Source organism: Equus przewalskii, chromosome 7, assembly GCF_037783145.1.
Source record: "Equus przewalskii isolate Varuska chromosome 7, EquPr2, whole genome shotgun sequence".
NCBI classification, from domain to species: domain Eukaryota; kingdom Metazoa; phylum Chordata; class Mammalia; order Perissodactyla; family Equidae; genus Equus; species Equus przewalskii.
In genome coordinates this window covers 38,255,822-38,269,632 of record NC_091837.1, presented here as the reverse complement: position 1 = coordinate 38,269,632, position 13,811 = coordinate 38,255,822, and the positions used below count along the sequence as shown (strand labels likewise).

General features: G+C 39.9%; 2 protein-coding genes across 6 annotated transcripts in view; one reads left to right on the top strand and one right to left on the bottom strand.

The window, feature by feature from the left end:
- The window catches only part of FAM210A (family with sequence similarity 210 member A), a 30,706-nt gene extending 26,303 nt beyond the window's left edge, over window positions 1-4,403 (bottom strand). The window contains exon 1 of one of the 4 annotated variants that reach the window (XM_008526337.2): window positions 4,096-4,403. Coding sequence is in view for 1 of the 4 variants with exons in the window: in XM_070629558.1 (XP_070485659.1) it covers window positions 3,593-3,666 (74 nt within the window). In the remaining 3 variants the exon portion in view is untranslated. Of the gene's footprint in view, window positions 1-3,592; window positions 3,867-4,095 lie in introns of those variants that run through there. The other 3 variants (XM_008526336.2, XM_008526338.2, XM_070629558.1) reach the window with 3 other exon arrangements.
- The window catches only part of RNMT (RNA guanine-7 methyltransferase), a 30,532-nt gene continuing 20,978 nt past the window's right edge, over window positions 4,258-13,811 (top strand). The window contains exons 1-3 of one of the 2 annotated variants that reach the window (XM_070629509.1): window positions 4,258-4,495; window positions 7,244-7,701; window positions 9,080-9,215. In XM_070629509.1, coding sequence (XP_070485610.1) covers window positions 7,282-7,701; window positions 9,080-9,215 — 556 coding nt within the window. In that variant the 5' untranslated portion in view covers window positions 4,258-4,495; window positions 7,244-7,281. Of the gene's footprint in view, window positions 4,622-7,243; window positions 7,702-9,079; window positions 9,216-13,811 lie in introns of both variants that reach the window. The other variant, XM_070629508.1, reaches the window with a different exon arrangement.

The following is a 13,811-nucleotide window of genomic DNA, read 5'->3' as shown; positions in this document are numbered from 1 at the left end:
AGAGCCCTTTCTAATCCCTCAGGCTATAACAGTGAATCTAGAATCTCTGCTTAGTGGTCCTCTATCAATGAATTTGGCCTGATCAAACTTTATGTCCTTTCCACCATTACCCACACCTATCCCCCAGATTTCTACCTTTATAAATTAAAAGAAATCATGCAATTTTTTAAGAGTGTAGCACACCTCCTCATGGGTCCCACTCTGTAGCTGACCCTGGGACTTGACTCTAGTGACAGTCTAGAAGCAAAGACGTGTGGTAAGGGTAGTTCCTGAGGGGAAGCAGCAAGGTCTTGCAAGGCACCTACTTCAGGGAAGGCCACTACAGGTTCTCCAGGCAAAGCAGGGTTAACTTCTCAACAAGTGTGGAACCACTGCTTCTACTGGCAAAGCAGATCAAAATCCAGGGGTTCAGTACCCCATTCTACAGTTGAGGATCTCAGTCTTTCCCAATCAATGCCATCGTTTTAACAGCAGACACCCTGTTAGATTGGGAATTCATTTTGCATTGTGATTCAGCCACTTTGTAGGATGAGACTCTTGGATACTTTTCGGTAATCTCAGCTCTGCATCTGCAGGATATGAGTTTCTCTAGGCAGACAAAGGAAATTTCAGGTCATTTACGCAGAGCGCGAGCTGGGAATTTGAAGATCTGAGCTCATCTTTTTCTTTCCCCATTTTCTCCAGCACAGTTAGCAGCAAACAGTCTCATTATTTTTGTTAATTTGACAAAAAATTTTAAGTCATCAAATACATAATCATCCAGAACCCCAATGCGGATATTTTGTGTATCCCTATTGCCACATGACACCATGGACCATCAGTGTCCTTTTTACCACTGAAAACAGTCATTAGTGCCTTTAAAACTAATCAGATTAGGGAACCAATTCCAACCATGCCATAACCAATTCAGAAAATTCATCCTTAAGATTCTATTCCTCCAGAGCCACTCTCAGTACCAAGATCGGAATCAGACAGGGTTCTCCAGAGATATAGAACCAACAGAAAAAATATATACACCTATCTAATTTTAGGTTTATCTATCTATATTTAGATAAAGATATTTCTATCTATTAGAAATCTATTATTAGGTTATTTTTATCTAAATATATAGAGATTTATTTTAAGGAACTGGCTCACGCACTCGTGAAGCTAGCAACTCTCAAATGTGTAGGGCAGATCTGCAGGCTGGAAACTCAGGCAGCAATCAATGCTGCAGTCTTGAGGAAGAACTTTTTCTTCTTGAGACACTTCTGTTTGAAATTTAGGCCTTCAACTGATTGGATGAGGCCCACCCACATTACTGAGGGTAATCTCCTTTACTTAAAGTTAATTGATTGTAGATGTTAACAAATCTTCAAAATACCATTACAGTTAACACCCAGATTAGTGTTCAAATAAATAACCAGGTACTAAAGCCTAGTCAAAGTGATACACAAAACTAAACATCACATATAATAAACTTACAGATTTCTCAACCAAATCTTACTTTCAACTATAGGAAAAACTTCTTAAAGTTTATCATTAACTATCTATGTATTCCAAAAAGGCAGTAAAATTTCAGCAGGGACATTTTGGAGAGTGGATGGGAGCAACAGTTCTTCCTCCAAGACTGTTTGGAGAAACAAACCTTCTATAAACCACCTCTCTTTCCTACCTTGAAGAACACCATTCTTAGGAAGTTATAACATTGCACCTACATTTTAAAAACACTTTCTATGTTTCAAAAATGTGATCTTCAACTCTACAACGGAAATCACACTAAAATTACACCTCAGCATGCTCTCTCACCTTGAGAACTAATGACTTAAAAAAAGGGATGGTATCTATTGAATTTGTTGCTTGCCTTTACTTTGACCAGAAAACTTACAAGTTACTACTTCATTTTCTCTCACTAACAAAGTAGAATCCAAACCAGGAGAAATCCATACCAGGCTAAGTGAGTGGGTGAGTGGGCCAAATACTCAAAACAGCACATGAAGAAATCTTCTAAATGGGCTGAAATAAATCCTGTCTGTCCTTTAAAATAAACAGATTTTTAAAAACCTTTCTTGATGATTCATTCATTCAATAAGGACTCACTATGTGCTGGGCACTATTCAAGGAACCTGGGTTAAACCCCTGAACAAAATGATAATCCTGTCTTGATGGAGCTCACATTCTAGCAAGATAACATCACAATCCAGCTATTTTCTCTCTGAACATAATAACCCAACCACTAAGAAGTATCAAAACATTTTCTGAAAACCTACTATGTGCCAGCCAACTTCCAGTTTTGAGTCTGGCGTTCTAGCAGGCACCGTTTCATCATTAGCATAGACTACGTCTCTGGAGCCAGGCTGCCTGGATCCAAATCCTAGCTCCACTACTTTCCAGCTGCATGACCTTGGCCTAGTTACTTAACCCTCACCTAAAAATCAAAAACAATCATAACAACTACCCCTCTGGATTAGGTAAGAGTTAAATGAGCTCAAATGTGTAAAGCACTTAATCTAGCACATAGAATATACTCAAACATTAGCTATTACTTTAATTCAATTTCCAGAAAACCAGATATTACTCCAGCAATAATGGAGGAAAATAACACCAATGATTAACTTTTAAAACATTTTTATCTGGCCCATTTACTCCCTCCATTACTATCTGCAAGAATTCTTCCTGTATTCTCAACAGAATATCCATGACTTCCAGTTAAGTACATAAAACCTACAAAATGAGATGTCCACCTATCTCATGCACATTATCAATTCATGGTGGACTCTGTATAAACACATACTTAACAGGCTTTTAATCTAATGAAAAAGTTTCTTAAAAAGTCAAAATTAGACTCATTTTCCCTGAAATTACAACAGCAATTACCTCGAGAAACTTTAGCATTAGAAGCAGCAAATAAGAGCTGTGTAATTGCCTAGTTCTAATGCCTGGATATGCAAATGGTCTCTCCAATCTCTACGACCTATACCTTTGAGGCTGTCCATATTCATAAACTGAAGTTAATTTTCAATCTAGCTCACTGCATATAATAAAAAATACAAGTACAGTCCTCTGAAATTGACGACTCACTAAATATATGGCTAAAAATAGACCTCACCGTTGGTCCAAAGTTTACAAGGGGTCAACAATCTCAGAAAGGTTAATATCCACAATTTGGAAGTGACTCGATTGTAAAGTATACGCTGCAAACGTTGCCTTCCCCAAAGCAAAGTGTACTCATTAATATAACTGTGCCTACTGACAAGAAGGCAGGCTAGTAAAGCACATTTTCAAAGCTGCTTGTAAGGGACCAATTTTGGCAAAGAATAATTCAAGATAGATTGTAAATCTGAGCACGTTTTTACACCCTGAAGGTGGGGAGGTGCTGAGGCACAACAACGTTAATACTATGCAGACGCATCAATCCCCGTAGTCCACAGGTCCAGTTTTGACCCTAATCTGGGGGGGGGGGGGGGTGTGAAAGCCCTGAACTATGGCGCTTTCGAGTTTCAGTATAGCAGGTGCCTTCGACTCTCCAGTGGAAAGCTGGAGGGATGGACAAAGAAATTGTTGTGCCCCCAACCATCCCATACCAACGTCCAGCCAACACAGAATACTATACCTTGAGACGTTTCTCAAGAATAGGTATGGGCTGCCCCTTCTCCAGAATCTGACAGATGAGAAAGAGGGACGCATGGCATGGCTTCCCAAATATGGCGGTAGGGAATGACCTGCCAGTCCCTAAGAAGTAAGATGTTGCTCATTTTTAAAACTCCGAGGGCGGGGCTCCCAGGCCCCTCCTCAGCAGGATTCCGAGGGAGGGAAGAACACAGGGTGAAGGGTTACAGAGCAGAAAACCGAAAAACAGTCCCAAAGGCAGGATTTGCCAGGACACTGGCCCGACATAGAAAGGCGGGGGTGACCTCTTTCGGCTGCCGGGGGTAGTGGGGCGGGCTAATGTAGATGACCCCCGCCCCGCTGGTAGACCCCCGCCACAACCAGATGAGCTGTGTGCGCCGCGCAGCTGTCGGGTTCGCGCCCCGGGTCAGCTCCCCAACGCGCACAGGGTTGAAGGTGCCCTCTCGACCCTCCCGCTGCCCCCCAGAGGTCTTGGGCCCAGGTTACCTCTTAAAACGTGGAGGCAGCCACCGCTTCCAGCCGCCCAGGACGGACGACAGCTCCTCAGATGCCACGGCGGTGTCACTCAGGAGAGTGACCGAGGGCAGCGTGGGTCAGGGCGCCGGAACCTGCGGGGCTCAGGCTGACTCTCTCCCCGACTCCGGGCCCAGCCAGCCGCGCCCACCAGCAACGTGCTCGCGAGCGCCCGTGTCCGCTCGGCGTGTCCCTCAGCACGCATCGCGCGAGGCACGACGGGACTCGTAGTCCCGGCGCGAAGGTTGCGCAACGCTCCACTCTTCGCCAAGAGTGGCGTCACGTGACTCACGCACTCCCCGGAAGTGCCGTAACAACACACGCGTGGCGCGGCGCGCCGCTTCCGCAAACAGAATCGTGGATAGCTGTATGGGTGAGTGTGGCGCCTGGAGCTCCGGCCCTCCCTTTCTTCTTTGGCTTGAGGCCCTCCGCCGCCGTCGAGGTGGGAGGGGTACGGCACTACTGACATAGGCTCGCTTAGCAGTAGCCCTGTGCCTCAGTGAGTACCCGTCGCGAGAGTTTTGTTGTGCCCTCAGCCCGCATCAGAATGGGCAATACTTGTGGGGGTTGGCGGGTGCTCTTGCTCCTCCAGACCGAGCGAGCCCGGGTCCGGAGAAGCCCGAAGAGCTGTATCAGATCGCACCCCAGGGCTGCGCCGAGGGGCGGGCTGGGGCGGGGGCGTCGGATCCGAAGAAGTGTCTGTAATGTCTTGAGCGGCGGAACGGAAACCTGAGCCAGAGTTTCTAGCTAGGCCGCGCCAGTGCCTGAAGAGGGTGAGCCCGGCTGCAGAATTCCCTTCTCGCCTCTGTTGCGTCCTCTTGGGCCCCCCCAGTTGACCCTGTCTAGCTGGCGGGTCGGGGCGTAGAGCTTATCCGGCTTGAGCTGAAGCCCGGCGGCCCTCGCGCCCTGCTCTCCGGTTCTCTGAGAAACTGGGATGACGGAGACGTGGCTAGGCGGAGAGGTGTGACTGGAAAGCCAGATCGAAATGCCGTTCTGGTCGTTTAATGCGTATCCGTCCCTGTGTCAGTTCAGTCTTTATTTACCCTAAGCTCCTTCCTGGAGGATTCTGAGGGGCACCTCTCTTGCTTTGGGAATGTGTTCCTTATTCCACTTTGACGCTCAGTTTCAAACATGACCCTCAGTTTCAAGTATTATTACCCATTTCTGCGGTCGTTTGGAATTTTGTGTCGTTTATTTTGGCATCTCATCTGTGGAAATAGATTTGCCTATGTATATAAAATTCACTCTTATTCGCAATACTAAGGCGATAATTACAGTTGAAGATGATAAATCACATGGGTTTATTTGAATTTAAAAACAATTTCCATTTCGTTATTAGGAAATAAATGGCAGGGAGAAGATAGGGATTTGATAATTCAGTGGCCAGTTTTACTAGATAATCATTTTAAGTAGTTATTCTAAAAATTACATTTCTGGGTGGTTTTCTCCCCCCTCTTCTTCAGTTCTTCCTGTTTTGGCTCGTCTTGGTATTTTGAACCTCAGACCTTGGGTAGTGAAAGCTGATATCCCTTGAAATCCTTCCCAGTTTATGGTGACTTGTTTTTACCCATTCCCTCAAGCAACTTTATTTCTTATTCTGTTTCTTTACTCAAAAGACTTTTTCTCTCTCTTCATAACTTTCAGGTTCTGAATTTGCTGAATCTCACTAATTTTTGGGCTTTTGCTCTCCCTTCTTCGTTTGATTTGACTAACACAGCCTAACATTTTAATAATGGTTTATAGGGAGCCGGGGGCCTGCCGCCCGCCCCGTGGAGCAGAGGTGAAGTGCGCGCACGTTCCGTTTTGGCGGCCTGGGGTTCCCTGGTTCAGATCCCGGTGCGGACATGGCACCGCTTGGCAAAAGCCATGCTGTGGTAGGCGTCCCACGTATAAAATAGAGGAAGACGTGCATGGATGTTAGCTCAGGGCCAGTCTTCCTCAGCAAAAAGAGGAGAATTGGCAGCAGATGTTAGCTCAGGGCTAATCTTCCTCAAAAAAAAAAAAAAGTGGTATATAAGCTGTAAGTTTTTTGAAGACTGATTCACAAAGTGCTTCATTGAGCTCCTCTGTAGTAGGAGTTTAGTAAATTTGTTGAATGACTTAATAAATTCCTGTCCAATAGATAGTTTACTTATTTCTCTCCCCCTCCCATTTTACACATAGGTGAAGGAACATGTGAAAGAGGCTTAGTGGTCATTTAGTGCAGAGTGGGTCTTGAAATTTCTGTCCAAAGCCATTTCTGCTCTCTTCACTTTCTTCGTAATTCTGACACCTGAAAGGAAATAAGGATTTCAGAAGTCAACTGTAGGTTCCGAGACTTTTCCTGTTCTTGGTGCCCTTACTGTCTTTAGCCAAAAGAACCTAATAGTTCCACTTATTAAGTAGTTTAGTCCAAAGAATTTAATAAGTATTTATGTCCTATCAACTTTATTTTAAAAATAATACACAAATTGTAAGAAAAAATAATATTTGTGTTTAATTCTTAACCTCGAGTGCATAATGTGCACACCTGTTGGGTACTGTACAACTTCTCAAGCCTTGAAATCAGATTCAACACTGCCAACTTCATTTCCTGTTTAACACTGATTTTCTATGGTACCACGAACATCTCAGCTTCACAAAGTGCTGATGTCATTGAAAGGACTGTAGTGCAGTCTGCTGGGTTGAAACTGCTCTACTTGAAGCTGAATCTGTGATATCTTCCAGATGTCAGATCACACTGTGTTTCCCTTAAAATTTTAAAATATCCTGCTCTGCCTGTACAAGTTTGTTGTAGTGTCCAGCACCCAATTTGGGAACTGAAGCTATAGAGTAAGGATCAAATAGTAATGGAACCAGTACTTGTACAATAACCCCACTTCATTTGTCAGTTCTTATGCCAATGGTGACTTTTATGGATAAGATGTAGAAATGTTCGGGGTTGTAAGTAGTATTCCACATTAGCATCTTCAGAAATTTATATGTAATATATATCAATTGACATTGTTTTCAATATTCTCTCCATAATGAGATTTTTTTTAAACTGATTGATCGCTGAACTTAAATGGCTAGTTTCTGGTTAAAATTATTTTAAGTCTCAGTGTTAGTGTTTACAAGTAATGTCAAATTTTTGCTATTCCAGTGTTCATGAAGTTTTACCATCTATTTAAATAATCAAAAATGGAAAATTCTGCAAAAGCGGAGGAATGTGAAAAGATCTCTCTGGAAGAGGCAAAAGCATCACTAGATTTGGAAACGGAGTCTTCATTGAGTAGTAGTGAAAACATGGCCTCTCCTGGGACTGGGCTTTCTGAAACGGCTCCTACTTCTGGGCAAGTAGACACACCAAAAAAGAGGAAAATGGAGTTTGAAGATGATCTTGTAAAGGAAAGTTCTAGTTGTGGGGAAGACACTCTGTCCAAGAAAAGAAAGCTTGATGCTGAAATTGTCCCAGAGGAAAAAGGTTCTGGTGATGATGAAGGCATTTCAAGGAAAAGAAGAATGGACACTGATGATTTTCCAAAAGATGGACCTTCCATTGGAGATGGCACTCAGAAAAAGAGAAAAATAGAACTTGAGGATGTTCCTGAAAAGCGAAAAGTATGTCCAATGTATTTTCTTTTATTCGTGGTGGAATATGTCAAATTGAAATGTGGAGCAGCTGTGAAATAATACTGGTTTTTACATAATCTTAAGAATATTCTATTTTTAATAGATTCCATCTCTTAGAGTTTAAACTTTTGAAATGTAATTATTTTTATTTAGGTGAAACTTTTAATGAGATAATTTTTATGTTCTTTCGGAACTCTTATTAGTTGAACTTGAAAGCTAGTTTTTGTAGTTTGCTTTTTCTTAGTGTTTTAAAAAAGACAGAGGATAAAGTCCAGATGATTTACCTTTTTTCCTTTTTTATTAGGTGTTCATCTCCTTTTTTGTGTCTGAAGTAGTTGAGATTATCACTTAAAATGATGAATTTCAAAAATCATACCCAGCTTTACATTGTTTTCTTAATGTAATTCCTTAAACTCTTGTTCCCAGCTTCTTCTTGGGGTAGTTACAGTTTTAGCTAAGAACATGCAAAAGCCTGATATTTAGCAGGGATGTTATAGAGCAAGTGACAGCAAGTCATTTTCATCTGAGAATATCATGTCATGAAGGAATCTGAGGCAGAATCTAGATTTGGAGGGATGAACAGTACTTCAGTGAATGACTGAAATTCTGCCATCAGCCCTGAAGAGGAAAGTGGCAGATAGCCCAGGCATTTGTTATTGGTGGAGTGTGAAGAGAAGAGCTTGAATTATATATGTAGATTTTAAAATTTTACTAGCATCAGAATCCTTTTTTCAAGTGAAAATCTTAAACCTAATATGTAAAATAGGTAAAAGATGAAGCACTTTGGTTGAACAGGCAAGTAGGGGGATGGGAAGCCCTTTAGCTACCATGGCATTTTTGCAGAATGCCTAGGGTCTTAGGTAGGGAGCACAAATTGAAACTGTTGAATTAGGTTAATAGCAAATGATAATAGAAATCAGTGACACTGAACATAGCCTATTGGCTTCTAATCCCTTTGTGTATATTATCTCATTTAATGCTCACAACAATTTTATAATAATATAATAAATGTGACATTCCTATTTTATTCTCTTGTAGGAACCCCATCCACTGACTGACATTTATTGTATTGAATAGATCAGAACTCTGGAAGAGTACTGGTTTTAATAAGACATTGGTGCCAAAATGATATAGATGAAAGATCAAGATGAAAATTTTAAACTAAGAAGTGTTTTTGAAAATAGAGAATAGGGGAAAACAAGTCTTATGTCTGATTATAGTTAGTGAGATTTCTGTGGTTAATGCCGTTGCTTAATGAAGTTTACCAATTTCAGTAGTGTTTTATCCTTATATAGGTCAGATACTCTTTTAGACTTATTTTTGCCCTATTCTGATCCTTGATTTTATTCCATTTTCTTATTTTCAGAGCTTGGAAGAAGGACACAGCTCAGCAGTGGCCGCCCACTACAATGAGCTTCAGGAAGTTGGTTTGGAGAAGCGTAGCCAAAGTCGTATTTTTTACCTAAGAAACTTTAATAATTGGATGAAAAGTGTCCTCATTGGTATGATTGGTTTTTGATTTGTAGTTTGGAATTTTTTATTTCAGCTTATGTCTCATTTTTAAATCCCCAGTGGTTAATCATACAGTGAGCTACTAGGTCTTTAATTCCTAGTCATGTAATTATCAAACCTTAGCCTTATAAAACTGGAGCCAGAACTAAAACTAAATCATAAAATGGAAATTCTTTTCATATTTACTTTTGGTTGACTACATGGTATATTAATGAATGTTTAATTGATACTAAGTTGTTAAGTTAATAAGGTTTTCAAAAGGCACTGTTCTTCTTTTATACTTAGAATTTAGATTACCTAGTGCTATTAGGTAATTATCATATTTTACTTTAATAGTTTTGGAGCAAAGACATATTATTGGATTAAACATTCAGGTTCCATTAAATTAAGAAAATGGGCGGTGCCATGCTTTTTGATGTCAAGGCCTTTAATGAGTGGGTAAAGGTCTTGTGTGTTGATTATCCATTGAGCTTTTTTTTTGTTGTACGGTGTCTGGAGAGAAGTTTACTTTGAGGATTGATGAAGACATTTAACTTTTTGGAGCCAGCATTTTATCTATGGAAACTCAGCTTTGAAATTAAAATGGAAGTCAGTGGAGGAAATATGATTTGGAATATGTTTATTACTTTGTATATCTAGTACATTAAGTAGTCAGTCTCTCACATGAGTTTAGAGAATTTTTAAAAGCCAGTGTATTTTAAAGCTTTTCACAATAAGGTTTTCTGTTTTTTTAAAAGTCATCCTCACTCAGGAAAAGTGAGAACGCTTTCTTGAGTACACTGGGAAGAATCGAGTGCCGATTATGGGTACTTTCTACTAGTTTTGATGATAATTTACTAATTTTTTAAGATAGGTTATCCATTCTGACAAGTATTAAAGAGTGAGAACTAGGCTCATTATTTCAAACACATTTTAATATTTTCTCTCTCACTTTTGTTTTTAATATTCATTTTGTTTTTTTTTAAAGATTGGCACATGAGCTAACAACTATTGCCAATCTTTTTTTTTTTTTCTCTCTCCAAGTCACCCCAGTCCATAGTTGTATATATTTTTTTTTAGTTGTGGGTCCTTCTAGTTGTCGCATGTGGGACGGCACCTCAGCGTGGCCTAACGAGCGGTGCCATGTCTGCACCCAGGATCCGAACCAGCGAAACCCTGGGCCACTGAGGCAGAGCACACAAACTCAACCACTCGGCCACAGGCCGGCCCCGATATTCATGTTTTATTAACAAAAGTATGATTTATTTGATTTTGCCAGGTGTCAGCTAGGGTAATTGAGTGGGTGTCAGCTTCTTTTTTTTTTAAGGTAGTTATTAATGGCACTTTTAGTCTAGACTTTTAAGATAATCTTTGAACCCTAGTCTTAATTTTTTAAAATTTTTTATTCAGTTAATGATAGGTTACAATCTTGTGAAATTTCAGCTGTGTATTATTGTCTGTCAGTCGTGTTGTAGGTGCAACCCTTCACCTTTTGTGCCCACCCCCGCTTTCCCCTGCTAGCCACTAATCTGTTCTCTTTGTCCACAGGTTTAAAGTCCTCATATGAGTGGAGTCATACAGAGATTGTCCTTTTCTATTTGGCTTATTTCACTTAACATAATTCCCTCAAGGTCCATCCATGTTGTTGCAAATGGGACGATTTTGTTCTTTTTTACGGCTGAGTAGTATTCCATTGTATATATATACCACATCTTCTTTATCCAGTCATCTGTTGATGGGCACTTAGGTTGCTTCCACATCTTGGCGATTGTAAATAATGCTACAGTAAACATTGGGGTGCATAGGACTTTTGGGATTGCTGACTTCAAGGTCTCTGGATAGATACCCAGTAGTGGAATAGCTGGATCATGTGGTATTTCTATTTTTAATTTTTTGAGGAATCTCCATACTGTTTTCCATAGTGACTGCACCAGTTTGCATTCCCACCAGCAGTGTATGAGGGTTCCTTTTTCTCCACAACCTCTCCAACATTTGTTACTATTTGGTTTGGTTATTTTTGTCATTCTAATGGGTGTAAGGTGATATCTTAGTGTAGTTTTGATTTGCATTTCCCTGATGATCAGCGATGATGAGCATCTTTTCATGTGCCTGTTGGCCATCCGTATGTCTTCTTTGGAGAAATGTCTGTTCATGTCTCCTGCCCATTTTTGATCGGGTTGTTTAATTTTTTGTTGTTGAGTTGTGTGAGTTCTTTATATATTATGGATATTAAGCCTTTGTCGGATGTATTACTTGCAAATATTTTTTCCCAGTTAGTTGCTTTTTTTTTTGGTTTCAATCCTGTTTTCCCTTGCCTTGAAGAAGCTCTTTAATCTGATGAAGTCCCATTTGTTTTTTCTTTCTATTGTTTCCCTTGTGTGAGAAGACATGGTGTCCAAAAAGATCCTTTTAATACTGATGTCAAAGAGTGTACTGCCTACATTTTCTTCTAGAAGGCTTACGTTTCAGGTCTCAGCTTTAGGTCTTTGATCCATTTTGAGTTTATTTTGGTGAATGGTGAAAAAGAATGGTCAATTTTCATTCTTTTACATGTGGCTTTCCAGTTTTCCCAGCACCATTTGTTGAAAAGACTCTCTTTTCTCCATTGTATGCCCTCAGCTCCTTTGTTGAAGATTAGCTGTCCATAGATGTGTGGTTTTATTTCTGGGCTTTCAATTCTGTTCCATTGATCTGTGCACCTGTTTTTGTACCAGTGCCATGCTGTTTTGATTACTGTAGCTTTGTAGTATGTTTTGAAGTCAGGGATAGTGATGCCTCCAGCTGTGTTCTTTTTTCTCAGGATTGCTTTAGCAATTCGGGGTCTTTTGTTGCCCCATATAAATTTTAGGATTCTTTGTTCTATTTCTGTAAAGAATGTCATTGGGATTCTGATTGGGATGGCATTGAATCTGTAGATTGCTTTAGGTAGAATGGACATTTTAACTATGTTCATTCTTCCAATCCATGTGCATGGAATGTCTTTCCATCTCTTTATGTCATCATCTGTTTCTTTCAGAAAAGCCTTATAATTTTCATTGTATAGGTCTTTCACTTCCTTAGTTAAATTCACCCTGAGGTATTTTATTCTTTTTGTTGCGATTGTGAATGGTATTGTGTTCTTGAATTCTTTTTCTGGTAGTTCGTTATTAGAGTATAGAAATGCTACTGATTTATGTAAATTGATTTTATACCCTGCAATTTTGCTGTAGTTGTTGATTACTTCTAAAAGTTTTCTAATGGATTCTTTGGGGTTTTCTATATATAAGATCATGTCGTCTGCAAACAGCGAGAGTTTCACTTCTTCCCCCCCATTTGGATTCCTTTTATTCCTTTTTCTTGCCTGATTGCTCTCGCCAGGACCTCCAGAACTATGTTAAATAAGAGTGGTGATAAAGGGGAACCCTAGTCTTAGTTAATTTCCAGCTTTTCTCTTCCTCATCATCCTCACACTGCAGATAACTTATCATTAGGTATTTTTTCTGAAGTATTTATTTATTCGTTCACATATTCATGTATTTATTGAATAAATATCTTTAAGTTCAGCCATATTTTCCATATTGTTAGTTGTGTTATTTTTATAATCAGGAAAACAGGTAGTTTTTAAAAAGTCTTAAGTCAGACTTAGCAAAAATTTCTCTGAGCATATTCATGGTATTTGCTTCTTCAGCTGTTCCAGCAGCTCTCAATGGGTGCTTTGCTGTATGCACCTGTCTTTCTGGAGCTGATGTAATCAGTTTGGTCTGTGCCAAGCTCCCCGTATGGCTTTTTACTTTCTTTTCTCAATACCCATTCTTTGTCATTCATTTTCTCTTTCTTGTTGGTGCTTAGAGCTCAGTGACTAGTTGAGTACTATTCTTAAGTGTGATAAAGATATCTTTGAATAATTTCACAATGATGTCCTCTCTCATTAGTCTTACTGTGTGGAAATAAAGAGATTTTATAATTATTGTTGTTTTTCACTCTTTCAGTATTATTTTTTATGCTGTTTTCTTAAGAGTCATAGCAGAAAGTTACATACGGAATGCTTGTGCTTCTGTCGAAATTACTTTAAGATTCTATAGACAGTGAAAGGTAGAAGTATTTATATAGAATGTTCCAGCAGTCAAAATAGTACACACATGAAGTAAAAAAGAGTTAAACTCAGAGTAATAAAGATAGGAAGAGTAGATCTAGGATTCAGTATTGTACCAAGTTTTAGAATTGCTGAATACTTTGGTTGTCTAAGAATATTAATATTCCTTTAACTGATATTTGAACCATTTGGCTATTGATGTATGAGGACCTACTGATATTATCCATTGGCTATTAATGTGATTTGATAGATTAGGGTAAAAGTGTCCCAACCAGCAGAAGTCATGTTCTTTCCAGTGTGATGAGTAATAGGACATACACACCGCCACCTATGAAGTGGATAGGATAAAAGATTCCATTTTGGGGTCTGGCCCCGTGGGCAGATGGTTAAGTTTGTACACTCTGCTTCAGCGGCCCAGGGGTTCACTGGTTCGGATCCTGAGTGCATCATCAAGCCATGCTGAGGCAATATCCCCCATGCCACACCTAGAAGGACCCATGACTAAAATACACAGCTATGTACTAGGGTGCTTTGG